This window comes from Pleurodeles waltl, chromosome 11 (assembly GCF_031143425.1).
Source record: "Pleurodeles waltl isolate 20211129_DDA chromosome 11, aPleWal1.hap1.20221129, whole genome shotgun sequence".
NCBI lineage: Eukaryota > Metazoa > Chordata > Amphibia > Caudata > Salamandridae > Pleurodeles > Pleurodeles waltl.
Window position 1 is genome coordinate 753,554,079 of NC_090450.1, and position 15,720 is coordinate 753,569,798.

General features: G+C 43.5%; 1 protein-coding gene across 4 annotated transcripts in view; it reads left to right on the forward strand.

The window, feature by feature from the left end:
• TAOK3 (TAO kinase 3) overlaps nt 1-15,720 on the forward strand; it is a 1,041,334-nt gene that overhangs the window by 639,052 nt on the left and 386,562 nt on the right. For all 4 annotated transcript variants that reach the window (XM_069214478.1, XM_069214480.1, XM_069214479.1 and 1 more), the window contains one exon: nt 15,259-15,393. In XM_069214478.1, the coding sequence (XP_069070579.1) occupies nt 15,259-15,393 (135 nt within the window). The remainder of the gene's footprint in view (nt 1-15,258; nt 15,394-15,720) is intronic.

Below are 15,720 nucleotides of genomic sequence, written 5' to 3' on the forward strand. Positions count from 1 at the left end.
CTTATATCTTTTGAATCACTGTTTTTCATCACTTCGACACATTTAAGCGAATGTTCAGTCCTCTTAGCTAGAGATTTTACCTGATAAATTTGAGGATCATCTAATAACCACAATTCATCACATACCTTATCAACATTGCAACCTAGCATAAGTTGGTCACTAATTCTTTCCTCCAAACTTATTCCAAACTTACATGATGACACTAAGCGTCTCAATTCCGTAATGTAATTTTCAACAGTTTCACCCTCAGCTTGTTGTCTTTTGCCAAAGTAATATCTTTCCAAGATAGTGCTAACCTTTGGTAAATAATGTAGATCTAACTTTCTCATGCATATTTCATATTCATTAAGATTGATCGCCTCATTATCGGGAAGATCAGGAAGATGATCAAATATTTCTTGACCCTCTGTTCCCAAACAGTGAAGTAATAAAGCAGTTCTTCTTTCATTACTCAAATAGGTACCACACACTCTGGAGTATCTTTCAAAAACCTTCTTCCATTTTCCCCACTTGATAGGAGGTTCTCCAGGAGTGGAAAGAAAGAAAGGAGGAGGGGAAGCAACGTTCTGCATTATAATAAGTTAGACAGAACCAACTAGTATTCACAATGTTAGTACTTGCACATAGTAGTCTGAGAGTAAAACAGATTTCAGCGTACAGAGAACACAAAGAGAATTTGACAGAAAGAGCCAGTAAATTGTATATACAGCGTAATTATAGCGCACAGCGGAAACTAGACTGTAGACTCAATATAGAGAGTGGTTTGACAGAGATAGTTGTCAACTGCGTTTGCCAGAGGCAAGACTCAAAAATATTTGCGCACGTTTGCCAGATGTGACCAGATGATATCTATGGGGTAGAATGTGTTGCCAGTGGACAGTCAGTCTTTCAGTACAGCTGATATCACATTCTTACAAGAGAGTGCTAGTTTCAGAAAATTGCTGTCATAATGAAGACACTCAACCTAGTCCTTTAGAACAGCTGATGATTGCGGCCGCGCCTCTTTGAAAGAATGTTTTACTCTGAGAACGTCAGAGTTTGAGGAAATGGCTGCCGTAACGCAGAGCATTTTAGAACAGCTAATGGTTGTGGCAGCGTCTTCTTGAAAGAAAGTGTTGCTAGGAAAGGAAGCTTGTAGGTACTCACACGAGCCTTACAGAACAGCTGATAGCGGTGGCAGCGTCTCCTTGAAAAAAAAAAAACGTTGCAGGCACTCACATGAACCTTTCAGAACAGCTGATAGCGGCGGTAGCGTCTCCTTGGAAGAAAGCGTTGCAGGCACTCACACGAGCCTTTCAGAACAGCTGATAGCGGCGGCGGCAGCTTCTTGAAAGAAAGTGTTGCTAGGAGACTGTGAGAGGCTAGAGAAAACAACTGCAGGGATCCTTTGAAAAGGACGCGCAGATCAACGAGTTACTCACACGAGGGTTACACTTGGGGAAGATCAGAACAAAGAAGTTGTTCATGTAGCAGGTTGACGAAGTCCCAAAAGCAACTACAAATGTTAAACGATGTTCTCTGGGTGAACAGTTGTCGTCATGGAGTTGAGATGCTGTGTCCCACGAAGCGCAGGCTAGACCAGCTCGTCGCCAGTGTAACAATGTAAAGGTATCCACGATGTAAGTGGCAAGTTCGTCAATTTATTAAGCATAAACCAGAACGAGATGCGGAGATAACAACATCCCAACCTCCACTCTCACCAACGTCCGTCCTCCTCCCCTCGAGCTTCTCTCCTCTGAATCCAAACCACTTGAAGATTTCAACTCATTACCATAGATGAATGTAACATGTACCTAGTGGCGCCTGGAAATTGAACTCCATCCCACGCAAGTGGAATCTCCTATACCACCCTCTTTTCTTTCCAGAGTTGTCTATATATAAACTGCTTCTCCATCAGTGAGACAAAGGTGCTATCTTGTTCAGTACAGCCATGATTACCTCCCCATCAGAGTCTGGGGCTTTTCATTGAGTGTTATAGCAATCACCTCATTGTTGACTTGGTCTTCATAAATGGCACTGTGGAGCAAAATGTATGAATAGTGAATCAAGAGATTGGATAAAGGAAGTGCCAAATTATAGAGGGAAGCACCACAGAGGAAGTGTGAAAACACTGCAAAACACAGTCTAAAATGCAGATGAGAACAGTGAGATAAAAGCAGAAGCAGGGATGCACCAGTGCCAAAGCAACAATGAGACCCATTTATATTGAGAAGAATTTTTGTTTTTGTTTTTACTATGGACTGTAACTGGGATTTCATAGTTGTGTTAGATAACAGGAGCAGAAGAAAGGAGGAAATACTTGTGACTGGAGACATTCTTGCTCGTCTTCTCCTCTCTGAGCTATGACTCGTCATGGTCTGACCCCACTCCCCAATAGGATATTTTTCAATAGAAATGCCTCTTTGCCCTTCAGGAATGATGAATTTCTTGTGTAGAGCTAAAGATACAATGGTTATAGATCAGGAGGTTGTGGTGAGGGAAATAACGGTGCCAATTATTATCTGTTAGGGCCTGACGCGGCACCTATGGGCCTGCTTCAGATTGCTGACAAAATCACATGAGGAAATATTTATGTTAATATCTTACTTGCCAGTTGTCATGCAGGCAGATGCTGGAGCAATGTTGGCATATGGTTATCAATTCTCAAACGAGTGCTGATATCACTGAACTAACAGATGCTGGTTTCAGACAATAACATAATGAACAATTCCTCAATGATCTAAAACTGAGAAGATACAGTAGACTTTTATGAGCATCTTTCTTATTAAATCTCCAGCCAAATGTGACTGCCTTCGAAAGCAACAGACCCATTTCTGAAGCTAAGTTGACAAAGCTGTGCAACTATTTACCACAGCATAGGGGGATTATAGTCAAAGCACTCTCAATACATAACCAGACCATATGCAATTGTTCTTTGCTCCAGTTCAATAGCATTCTAAACTCAGGGGGCTGATTGTAGTTTATTAAAAACCAGGTAACCAGACTGGTTCCCCCTTTATATTGGTAGTTATGCTCCTAGAAAGGATTGCATTCCTTGTCTGCCCCCAACCCACCAAGTAAAATGAATCGTACCATACATCTCTCCTAGTTTGTAAGTCGGTCTGAGGACCAACAGAACCTGAAACAGGTACATTAACATTTGGATCACTTTGAGTTTGCTTCTGTTATTTGGCTCTAGAGAAGTCCTCAGTTTTCTATTTTCACTTATGTGCTACTCTGTTTAGTTTTTCAAAATCATTTTGGCATTAGCATAGTGTAACGAGGCATATACTAGTGTAATATGAATTTTAAATATTTAATGGCAAGTGCAATCTTTCAACCTCAGCTGAATAATGTATTCAATCTGTGAATTACTGCAAACCTGAAAAACGGATTCCAGACTTTAGTCAAGAACCTCTTAGAACAGTTTTCCTTCTGTAAGCTCAAACTGTTTGGCCCTGCATGAGCCACAGTCTGTGCAGACTTTACTAGGCTATGGGATAACAGTTTTTAGCTTTTATTATTGACTCAGTTGAATCCTGGTTCTCCAAACCATGATGTGAAAGAGAAAGTACATCCTCCTAAAATTCCTGTTTTTCCAAATTAAGACATTTCTGACCTTCATTTAGTCCTTGCCAATTCGTTAATGTAACTAAATCTAATCTTATGTGGCACAAACAAATTCCACTTTGTCTTCATTAAACAGCCATCATTCAGCTTTCAGCGGAGCTTCCACTATTGGCCAGATGCTGTCACGTTTTTCTGTAGCATGCACTAGTACACATAAGGCTTCATGACAGAATCAATATTTGCAAGGCACTCAGGTCCTGTAGCTGAAAGCAGGCCTAAATCATCAACCCCCCCACCACTATGCTAGACATTTGGTATGAACTTCCTGTTGTGATACGCAGAGTTTGATTTTTGCCAAACATGTTGTTATATCTTTCAGTCAAATGGCACTTCGATCTCACCTCTCCACATGACATTGTTCCAGAAGTTGTGTGGTTCATTTGTTTGCTGTTTTGCAAGCTTACCCTAAACATTGTTTTCATGAGATTGGCTTTTCCTCTGGCTACCTTTCCTTGAAAACCGTACTTGTTCTGGCTTTTCCATTTGGTAGCATCTTTAACTCTTTAGTTTAACTCATTGATGTGTAGCTCCATGGGCACAGCTTCTTAGCACTCTTTAATAGCATAATAGGGTCTGATGTTGGGGTGAATTTGCTGGAATACCGAGTGCTGTGTACATTGGCACCCACCTTGAACTTCTTTTGTACGTCATCCTCCTCTGTGTGGAATGGTGAACTTCATATTGTTTTACAACTCTTTTCGGACTGATGAGCAGCCATGGTTCTTTTCCCTAGACAGTCACAGATATGTTATGACCTGCAGCCACAAACCTAGTTATTCCCTGATTATATATACAGGTACACTTCTTGATAATTGAGTACTCATGGCCACTTGTTTAACAGCAACTAATTCTAAATATCTGATAGAGATTGCTAGCTTCATATTCCTTACCTAAAAGTATTCCCCTGGTATCAGACTGAATCTGGACATTATGAGGGGCCCCCACTAGATCCCCCAGGTTGGTTAGCCCTTTACGTATTTTGGACCCCATGGATCCCTTGTTGGATCTGGAGCGGAGCCACTGCCTGCGAGACCGAGACCTTCCTCTGTGCCTACTACAGTGTCGATGCCTCCCGCTCTGCCGATGCCCTACGGCAATGCTATTCTTATTGTCATTTCCGACTCCGATTCAGAGCCGAACAGGCATCGGCCGACACCAGTTCCGGCGCTGATCGGGACCATGCTCTCCAAGTGGGAGCCAGTGCCTTTTGCCTTCAGGGCCGAGCTTTACTCTCCCAGTCTATCGCTGATGGGAGAGGTACATCTAAATTTACCTTACTATATGGATTGGACAGGACCGATTCAATAGCTAAAGTGATTTCATCGTCACTGGCCTTGCAGTGCCACGCATCGCTGAAAACCACTGACTTCTCAGAAGATATCTAACCTTGCTTATGGATATGCCCTTTAATGGCTCTCGTCTTTTTGGAGATAAGGCAGACTCTGTGCTGGAGCACTTTAAAGATAGCTGATGTGCTGTTCAAAAATTGCTGGATCCAGTCTGACGCCTGGGAAATATTCTAAGGTAAGAAATCTGTGGCTAGATATAGCCTCTACCAGATAAGGTATTACTGAAGGTAGGTAACTTCTTCATCTTCTTATTTGTTATGTGACCATGTATGGGTGTGCTTAATTTTTCACACAAAGTGTTTGAATGTTTGCACTTTTTTGTGTAATATATAAAGACAGAGTGGAAATTGATTTTTTAGTTATACGTAGCACTAGATGCAGGTCAAATATATATTGATAAGTAAAACCATAGGATCTCAGGAAGGTGCACTTTTTTTCTTTTTTTTGCATCACTGTATGTTTTTACTGCATTCCATTGTTTGTGTGTAAATTTTTACCCTACTGGATTGTGACATAAAGGGTTTTTATGATTGAGTAAAGCAGTATTACAATATTACATTCATGTTAAATCAAATACTCTTAATCGTTACTCCTTACCCCTCACAGAATTGAGGTAACAGAGCACATTAAAGTGGATAGCAGCATTTAGAGAGATTATCTGACCTTGCTGCAGGCAGATACAACCACTTTGCATTTGAAAAATAGTACAGACTAAAAGTTCCTGAATAACCATAAAGGTGAAATTTAAATTCTAGTTCTGAGGACTTTAACATTTTCAGATTCATTGACCATCAAACTCCTAAAATCTTTGTGCTGTAATAACTGCCTCTTGAAAAAAACGCTTAGTACCTCACAGTCTGCACTGCAGGAAACGTAACCTATACCATAAACCAGTTTTTGACCTTCCATTAATTCCAAGTTTGTTGTTTACATATCTATTTGTTACTTGCCTTTGTTTCTCTTCTAAATAGCAATTATCAATGCATATAAACCATACATTATACCAAAAATATACAACACTCTTATTGAAATGATGTACAAAAATGTGTATCCAAAACACTGTTATGGGAGATCAGCGTGGACCATTCATCTTCAAATTACTATAAGAAGTCAGCATTTGGATGAGCTTGAAGACTTGAAAAAAATCCCTATTGTGGCAGCTTTCTGATTACAGTGCTGTATTCAGGCTTTTTGTGTGCAGAGTTTTTTAAGCAATCATTCAATGTTCATGTATGTAAAAGTTGGTAGCCTTCATGGTTACCAAAGAAACAGGTGTAGATTAAATATAAAATCCAAAATCTAATTTAGTTGGTGCATTTCCTGTAAAAGCCTCAAATGCCTGCTTTTAGTCAGCCAACATTACATCCATCACATATTCTGTGCCACTATTAACATGTGGCCATCAAATAGAAGAACGTTCTCCCTGAGAGGTACATGTGGTTGATAGGTGCTACACTTCCCACAGGATGCCTTTTAGTAGTTGGCCATTCAGAGTAGAGCTTTAGACATCCTTCATGATTATGCTATTTGTGTCATGCAGAAAATTACTTGGGTTATTCACAGACACTGTAAAATAATGCGATTTGTCCCTTGTGCTAAGCAGGGGCAGCATCACAGAACATCTCTCACTTAAGATATTTTAAGACTGGATAATGTTTTTTTCTCTTCTTCTGGAGTACCGCTATACTGGTCTATTCACTTTTTCTGCTATATAGGTGATGATTACTGTTAAGTCATTGTTCATTTTTTGGTTCATATGAACTTAAACTTTTTTGTGCTTAGGTATATTCCCATCCTGCCTTCTATACATGTACAGAAACAGGACAGTATCATTTTCCCTGGCAGTTATAGGGTGGAAGGGTGGTGTTTTATATCCCCTACTACTGTTAAACAGATAACGATCGCTATTAAATCTCCCCTCATGAATTATACACAGGTGTTAGTGAGATTCAGAAAGGGTCTAATACTTGTTTCCTTTCAGCTATTGAAGAGTGTCAGGAGAATTTACATTTTATAAACATATTTTGGGCTCCGTTTTATGTGACAAAGTCATCGATCTCTGTGCTGCTGTTGAGACCTCATTTTCTTTTATTCCATGCCTATTGATGCAGGTGCAAGGTTCTCTGCTTGTAATATATCCTCAGAAAAAAACACATTTACCATGTATATCAGAATATCTCCCCTGAAACTTTCAGGGTTTTTACCATGTTTTTCATATTAGGACAAGGTATCACTCTCAGAACGTATGCCTCAGGTGCCTGGGCCTCAAACATGATTTGAAGTCATTTGTGGCGTGTGGCCTCATGCATGCCAAGGCATTTAAGGAACATAAGGTCAAACTGTTCATGACACAGGCTCCGGTTGACCATCAGGACCCTCACTGCTCTAGGCCTAAGTTCCACATCAGCTTGCCCTTGACCAGTAAATCCTCATAGAGCCCTTCCAAAAACAAGTACACTCTCTCTAGGAAGAAGCAAAAGAAGCTTTGCAAAAGGTTTTCTTTTGCTTCTTGACATCACTCCTGCTTGAGGGGTTGGTCTTCTAGTCAGCAGTATCATTCCACTGTTTGAGCCTCTTGTGTCGTATTTGGAGTCTATTGTGGTGTAGATGGATCGGGCCCCAGGTTCGGCCTCGCCACTTTCTTTGGAAATGGAGACATCAGCTCCCTTTATGAAGTTTATAGTCCCTGGTACTGACCCACACAAATTTGCAGCTTTCACACGGGTGATGCAGGCCCTTTTCCATCAGCCTGTGGCTCCCTCTGGAGCACTTTAGAGTCCCAAGAAGCCTTCCAAAATTTTGACTAGGCTGCTGCCTGGAGCTCAGTACATAGTACCTGTCATCCATGTTCATTTTCTTCCTGACACCAACCCTTTTTCTCCAGCAAAAGCCTTGCAGTTTGCTATGATGCTGGCACCAACCTTGATGCCTCAAAGACTTACTTTGGATCTGTTATGAAGTATACCTAATTGTTTGAAGATGAAGGGCTTTCTGGTCATATAAGCAATTGATGGTGAACTCCTTACAGGCCTTTTCCTTGTGATGACTACTTTAGCATTGCTGGTGGGGCTTTATTGCTCTGTTTTGAACTCTATTCAGATGCCCATTACCATTTACCACGACTATGATGACAGCTACAACTAAAATAGCTGCTGATGACAATCTGGTCCTTCATAATGCTAGTGGCCTTGGACACCTTACATGATACCGATCTGGAGTGCCCTTTTGATCTTTCCATGCAGGAAGTTGACTTATTCTTAGCTGTTCTTTGCAAAGAAACAGATGTACATGGAATTATCTTATCTTTAAAGGAGAACAAGGCTAGCATTATTGTATACATTCTATAGTTGGCATCCTCCATGGTTTAAACATTTCTCACCTTCAGCAAGTTGTATGTAGACACCATTTTGCTTGTGGGTTGTGTGAAGCTAGAACAGGCACTGAACTGTCAGGTTGTCAGCTGCCATCGTTCTTCTCCTGGGGTGCTCAAAATTGACTGCTCACTCCTCTCTGGAAGGATTTGTTGTCCAGGCATCATCTTCCTCTAAGAAGAACCCTGGCTCATTTTGTCCTTCCCTCACTGATGGTGTGTTGAAAAGGATTGAAGTAATGGGGAAGAAAGTCCTCTCTTCATCGAGCCTTACCTTTTTGTCCATGAATGCAACTGGCCTCCTGGCCTTTTACTTCCATCCATTAAGTGAGAAAGCGTGTAGTTCTGAACCTCCCAGATTAACCGTGTAACCATTTTGCATAAGTGGTGCACATTGGGCAAGTCTCAGCCAAGCCCATTCTCTGCTATGTTGTAGATGTGGTGGATTCAGTGGTGTGATCCATGGGCTCTTACATCACCATCCACCACCAAGTCTCATATGTGAGAAAAGCTTTTTAGGGGAATGTCCAGACCAATCTTAAGGACTTGCGCTTTTATGGGGTATGCCTTTTTGGAGTCCAGGCTAACTGCACTGAAACATTTCAAATAGGATAGAGCTACGGCTTGGTCCTTGGAAGTGCCCCCCTTGATCGCCTGTTTCATCAACAGTCATGCAAATTAAGTGGATGGTCTTGATGCCTGCCCTTTGACAGCACCAGGCCTCATAGACAGTGCAAAAGCCCAATGTGTTTTTTGCAGCTGCTGAGGAAATAGCTGCTTTAGAGGTTTTTGAAGGCGACTGCTACAGTACTCTTCCTTCTCCTCCCCGATCCCCCAACCAAAAAATATTTCAAATTACTCTTTAAATAGCAGATGTGGCCTGTCGGATGATGGCTGTCCTTGCCGTTATCATGCTGGCAATTCATCACTGTGGACGATTTATTCCCACAAATTATTGAACAAGGCCACACCCTTCCTTCCGGTATTTGTTATTTCCCATCAACTCCTGTTCTCTCTATCACGTGAGTTGACAATGCCCACATTGTACAGGGGGAGGGACTTGCTCTTTTGACCAAAAGGGCTGTAAGATTTGTCCCAGAGAATGAGATCAAGATACTAATCATTTTATTTTCTTGTTCCCAAGAACGACTGGTCTGTGTTCCATTCCTAATCTTAGCATTCTGAATACCTTCATCTGGAAGGTGAAGTTCAAACTGTGTTTTTTTTTGTGCAGGTTTTTTTTTTTTCTCTAGATTTGCAAAACTGGATGAAATCCCTCAACTTCCAGGACTCATACGTTCATGTTCTGATCCTGGCGTCAAACAGGAAGCATCTGCATTTTGTGATGGGGTTCTCCTGTACGTTGATAACTCGCTCCTAAAGGCCGAATCACTGCGGCTAGTGTTACAGAACCTGCAGGTACCATCTCCCTGCTCTCGACCTAATATTCTTAATCAGCCTTCGTAATTCGCAACTCCAGCCTTCCCAGCACCTCCTCTTTAGCGGGTTTGATCTGGGAACTGTCTCCCTCAAGGCCTTCCTGACTCCCCAACGTGTGTTCAGGACTTTCGGGCGATGATTTCAGTGTTTCAGGAGAGAGCTCTGCTTTCTAATCCTCCAGCTTTTGGGCCTGTCCACCTCATGCATCTTGCTGGTGTCTGATGATCAATGCCACAGACATTCACTCCAGTGGTGTCTCCATTTTTAGTGGATCTAGCTCTGGGGAATCTGACAGACAGTATTCCTATTTCCCTGGAAGCAGTTCAAGACTGAGACTTGTGGTAGCAGCTGGTGTCTAATCATCTCACGGGTGGGAGGCCCTTCTGCGCCCCCCCAACCCACCCCTCCCCTCAATACAGCAGTGAACAGAATGGTTACCAATGCCTCCTCTCTCTAGTGTGTAGTCAGCTCCATGAGAGGGATTAGAGGCCTGTTGTCCCAATTAATGCACATGTCACACACCAACTTGGTCAATCTCTGGGTGGTTCTCCTGGCCTTGAAGTTGTTCCTGCTTCCCATCCATGGACATTCATACCCTGTTCTTATAGATAGTAAAAGCTCCATGTGGTACTTCAACAATCGGGGTGACTTGTGTCTATGCCCCCTGGGACTGGAAGCTCTCAAGCTATGAGCTAAGGCTCAAGCTCCTTGTGGAGTTAGTTCTGACATCTTCACCCTTTAGGGCAGTCCTTCATTAGATCTGTTTGCCACTATTGTATACTGTCTCTGCCTGCAAAACATTTTCTACCTCTGGTGGGGCTTCCATCTTCACAATCTATATCTTCCCATCCATCTCATTCCTCAGGTTCGGAGGAAGATGTCTTCTGATCATGCTCGATTATTAACACCAGATTGGCCTAGGAGTTAGTAGTCCTTGGATCTGCCTCGCCTGTCACTGTGCCCTTCTGTTCTGCTTCCTGTTGTGGCCAGACCTACCTTCGCAGCTGGAGGACCGGAATGGCATCCAGACTTCCAGAGACTCCTCCTCCATGGCTGGAGATTAAGCAGGGCAATCTGAGGTCCCTTAATCTGCCTGCTGAGGTGGTGGACATGATTTGCGAGCCCATCTCCCTCTACCTCATTTATTTGTTTTGGGTCTTGACCTTGTTTTGGCTCTTGGTGCACGAAGCTGGACGTTTACCTCTGACATGATTATCTGATGTGTTGCACTTTCGTTGGCCCAGCAAGACTTGGCTGTGTGCATCGTAAAAGGCTATTGACAAGCCTTTAGACTTTTCTTTGTTTACCAGATTAGCTGTGGTTAGGTCTCCTATCCTGGGTTTTCTGAACTGGTTAACCCATTTGTTCCCCCTTCTCCCATTGTTGTGAGTCAGTGGGACTTTGACTTGGTGTATATGTTCCGGATGGGTTTCACAATCGAACCCATGCACAGTTGCCCTTTGGAACCGTAAATTAAATACTGTGTTCTTGATTGCCATTACCTTGACTTGGTGTTTTAGTGACCTGCAGCCTTTGGCTCTTTCGTCCTATTTTTCCCCTTTTTTTTTTTAAGAGAAGCTGGTCCTTTGGAATATTACTTTTGTTCTTGCGTAGGTGGTAGCCCTGTTTTGCATTGATCAGTGAATCACTCTACAGACATCCTACCTACTTCCTCATTCTATCCAAGAGGAGGAGAGATTTGACTGCCTAGATCCTCAAAGGGCTCTCAGTTTTTACATTGACATGACTCTGAAGTACTGGATTGAGGTTGAGCCTTTTCCTGGCTATGCTGGTTTGATGAAAGGGAAAGGGTTCTAAAGCAGGCCAGTTCTTGTAGGATTCTGCAGAGTATCAAGATCGGCTATTCCCTTACCAAGAATAAGTCTCCTGAGGGTCCATTCCATTAGGGCAAAAGGCCTATCTTATATGTTGCTGCCCTTCTGTGTTCCTATCTTGCATATCTGTGGGCAGCAACATGGCTTTGGTCCACACTTTCACCAGGCATTGTTACTTCCAAACTGAAGTCTGGAGGTATGAGCATTTTGCTAGATCTGTGTTACAGGGTTTCTTGATTTGGCCATCTCCTTAGACCACCACCTCGGAACGGAGGTATTGCTTGGGTTTTGATTCAGAAGGTGAGTGAGGAACCTGTAGCTAGAAATAGCAATGAGAAGAAGTTGTTGCTAGCCTTCTGTAACAATCTTTTTGGTAGACTATCTACCTGTGGATTCCTCAGTTGTCCCACCCACACCCTATTCTGAGAAACAGTCATGCAACTTTTCATAACATCTCAGGTTAGTTTTTTACGCTTCAGTTTGTGTCATTCTCATCAGCCTTGTCACCACCTCAGAGGGCATGGAAAAAAGGGCCAGATATTGATATCTGTGCCCCTAGGTGACATATTTTTCAGCTCTGTGGTGTCAAATCAAGGTTGGATCCAAGTGCCAAGTCGAAGCCAATGTGCCATTTTACGGCACAGTAAAGCTATTTCAAGGTTTCAGATCTAGTCTGGTGCTTCAAGGAGAATCAAGTGACAAGGATTGTTTATGAAGGTAAGTAACTTGTTCTTTTGTGAACCGAGATGTCAACATTGAGGAAGTTGCGGTAAGTAGGCAGACTTTTCTGCTGTCACAAATTACACCTACTTGTGCTTCCAGGGATGGTTTATGCAAATGAGGTGAATACCCACGTTGTAGTATATTTGTTAGTATTCACGAGATGTCGCAGTGCCTTTACTGAACTTCTTTTCAGCTTACAAAACATGCACCTAAACGAACCTGACATAAATGTGGAGGGAGTGTAAAAGTGCTTGGAGCTTTACAATACAAATTAAGCAAATTTCTTATCTATAGATGCAGATTTTCCCATGTCATTCTGCACATGTTAAGGGAAACGGGTGCATGATAGGAAAGTTTCTCAAATCGTACATTTTCATCTCATATGTTTTTTGTGAATCTGAAAATTAATTGCCATTCACGATGCATATGTTAACCATATAGTTAGTTGTGATTTTTGTGGGGAAATTAGGCCCTTTGACACTGTAGTTTTCTGTGATGATCCATTCTACCGAGGGAACTAGCATTTAGTTTAATTAAATTGGTGGAATGTTATACAGGGGGCCAGTATGTGGTAAATGGAGGCTGGGTTTGTTTGTATCTCCTGTTTTGTCACCTCCTAGTTGATACAAATGCAGATTTTTAGGCACAGGCCAGTTGCTGTCATGCAGCTGCACGGCTGAAATGTGCATAGCGGTAGTATATAGATGCAGACTGGTAGTACACACAGTTACGTTGCTGTTATACAGAGTCAGGGGGTTGCAGAGGCTGTTTCAGATGGATGCAGGACGAAGTTGGGCAGTGTCGCAAATAAAAAAGGCGGTCTTAAATTAAGAGAGAATAGTGTGGGACAAGCATGATGGCAACAGAGCGGTGTCAGTAGAAGACAGGTCTTTGTCGGGCAGAGGCATGGCATCCAACAGTGCAGTGTCAGACAGGGAGGGTAGAATTGAGGTTGGTGTCAGACAGAGGCAGGATGTTGGGGAGGGCAATGTCAGGGGCTGGGGCGGTGTCAGACAAGGACCAGGAGCAATGCCAGAAAGGGACTCGGGTAGTGTGCAGCTACATAGTGACTGCGTGGTGTAGTGTAGAGGAAGGGTAATATTGCCCCGAGGTATGAGTTATCAAGTGTTAGGGTGGTGTTATTCAGAAGCAAGTTTTGTATTACAACAGAAGGATGATGAAATATGTAGACTGAGCGGCCTTGTACATTAGTGGTGAAATTGCATACAAAGGCGGTGTAGAGTTTTAGGGAGCCATAGAAATCTTTTACAGGAACACCGTAGTTTTGTATAGAGGATTGATGGCTCTCTTCCAAGGCAAGGCAAAATGCTTTTATACAGAGGAATGAAAGTAGCATGCAGGAGGAGAGTAATGCAGAGAAGAAGGGTTGTAGTGTGAGGGGACATGGTGGTATACAGGAGAGGAAGGTACTAGCCAGAGGCAACGTGCTGTTGGATAGAAACAGTGAGGTGGTATATAGGAGGGCTGGCTTAAAAAAGATATGTTGTTTGCAAAGGCCAGTTAATGTTTATACATTGACTGGATGGGGTTTAGATTGTAGGCTATAAAAGGGCTGTGAGGTATGGTGGGTGGTGATAGCCGTGGGGTGGTGCTGTACTGAGGTATTGTGCTTTAGTGAAGTAGGGTGTTGCTGCAAGGGTATATCGTAGTACTCGGTTAGGAAAATGTTACCCGAAGCTAGAGTGGTTTCATACTAGCTTGTAGTGTTACACGGAGATGTGCCTTTATTTTGAGTCGGAGTGGTGTGTAAAGCCGTGGTGGTGGTTTATTGAGGTCTGCAGTTACACGGAGGACGATTGGCGTTATACAGACTCTGGCTGCTGTATTTGGAGACAGCGTGGCGTTGTAGAGAGGTATGGCGTTGAATAGAACCGGGGTATTTTATATTCAGGCACTGTTGTTTTGTACAGCGGTATGGTGTTACACAGAGGCGGGGTATTTATACGGAGGGTGGTGTTACACAGCGACGGTACGCTGTTCACGTAGGCAGGGTGCTGTCCAGAGCCCGGGTGCTGAGCTCCTCTCTCCCTCTCACAGCATGCTCCCTCCGTCTTGCCGTGCATTGGTCCGGGGTAGCAGGTGTCGGCAGCATCCTGTCCTCTCTGGTCCTCTGTAGTGAGAGAGCAACATATGTTGAGATTCAGAGAGCACCTTCATCCAGCGAGAGGCTGTCCCTTTAAATAGAAAAAAACCCTTTGCGAGGCAGAGGCTGGAAAGTGCTAGAACGGCGTACGAGGCTGACAGTGAGAGCAGGATCCCTCAGTGGCTGCCGGATCGTACGAGCAGAGGAGTAGAGGGAGGCCTGTCGGCGCAGGGTCCACGTCCGTCCTCCCGGCACCCTCAGAATTAAGCCCCGACAGGAGACGAGGAAGGGACCGAGCCGACATTTAGAGCCAGAATTACAAAAAGCAATAAAAGCAAAGCAGTCAAGTGAATGAACCAAAAGCTTTTTTGCTTTTTAGGTCGAAAGAAGAAAAAAAAAGACCGTTCTTGATGAGCATGGATGCAATATTTTTCACAGCGCTGCATCATTCGGTCTGTGGATTGAGGCAGGTGTTCTGAGGGACCGGCTGAGCATCCTGCGTTACATTCCAGTGTTTTTTCTCTCTGTGTGTTGTGGGATTATTTTTTTTATTATTTTTTTTTGGGTGCCTATGTGTAATTGTGGAGGTGAAGCGCAGCCGGAGGTTCATAGAGCATCCCGCTAGCAATCAGCTGACAGTGCTCACCCGGGGCTGCAATGTGCTGCTGCTTCGCTCGGTACCCAGGGAGCTGCAGCGCCTGAGCAGGGAGAGGGCTAAACTATGCATTTCAAACAGCCGTGCCTGTGCAGCACGCGGGGCCAGAGAGACGCAGCCGGCGCCGACACAGCCCAGCGCGACTTCCCCCTTGTTTTTATCCATTTCTGCAGGAACATGTATTCATAAGGGATGACGTGGGCCACAGGGATCCCAGGCCTGATCTGCGGCCTACCCCATCCGTCCAGAGTCAGGCCCTCCACTACCGGAACCGTGAGCGATTCGCGACAATCAAATCAGCATCTTTGGTGAGCAAACAACCCCCCTCCTCCTCTCTCCCTGCAAAGGAGAAGGGGTGGAGAGGCAACGCTTTTCTCTCTTTTTTTTGTTTGTTGGCATAGCAACCACAGGAATTGCAAAATGGATATTTTATTCTGTGAATTTCATGCCTCTGCTTTGTGTTTTCCTTTACCTGTCTTGTGTGTCTTAAATGGGTTTGTGTGTATGTGCAAATGTGTTCATGTGTGGGTGTGTGCGGAGATGCGTTTCATACGCCTGCACATGTCTGCAGGCTTCGGCATTTTTTTCTGCTTCTGTATGTGAGTTCATTGGGGTATGACTTTCTGTGTAGTACG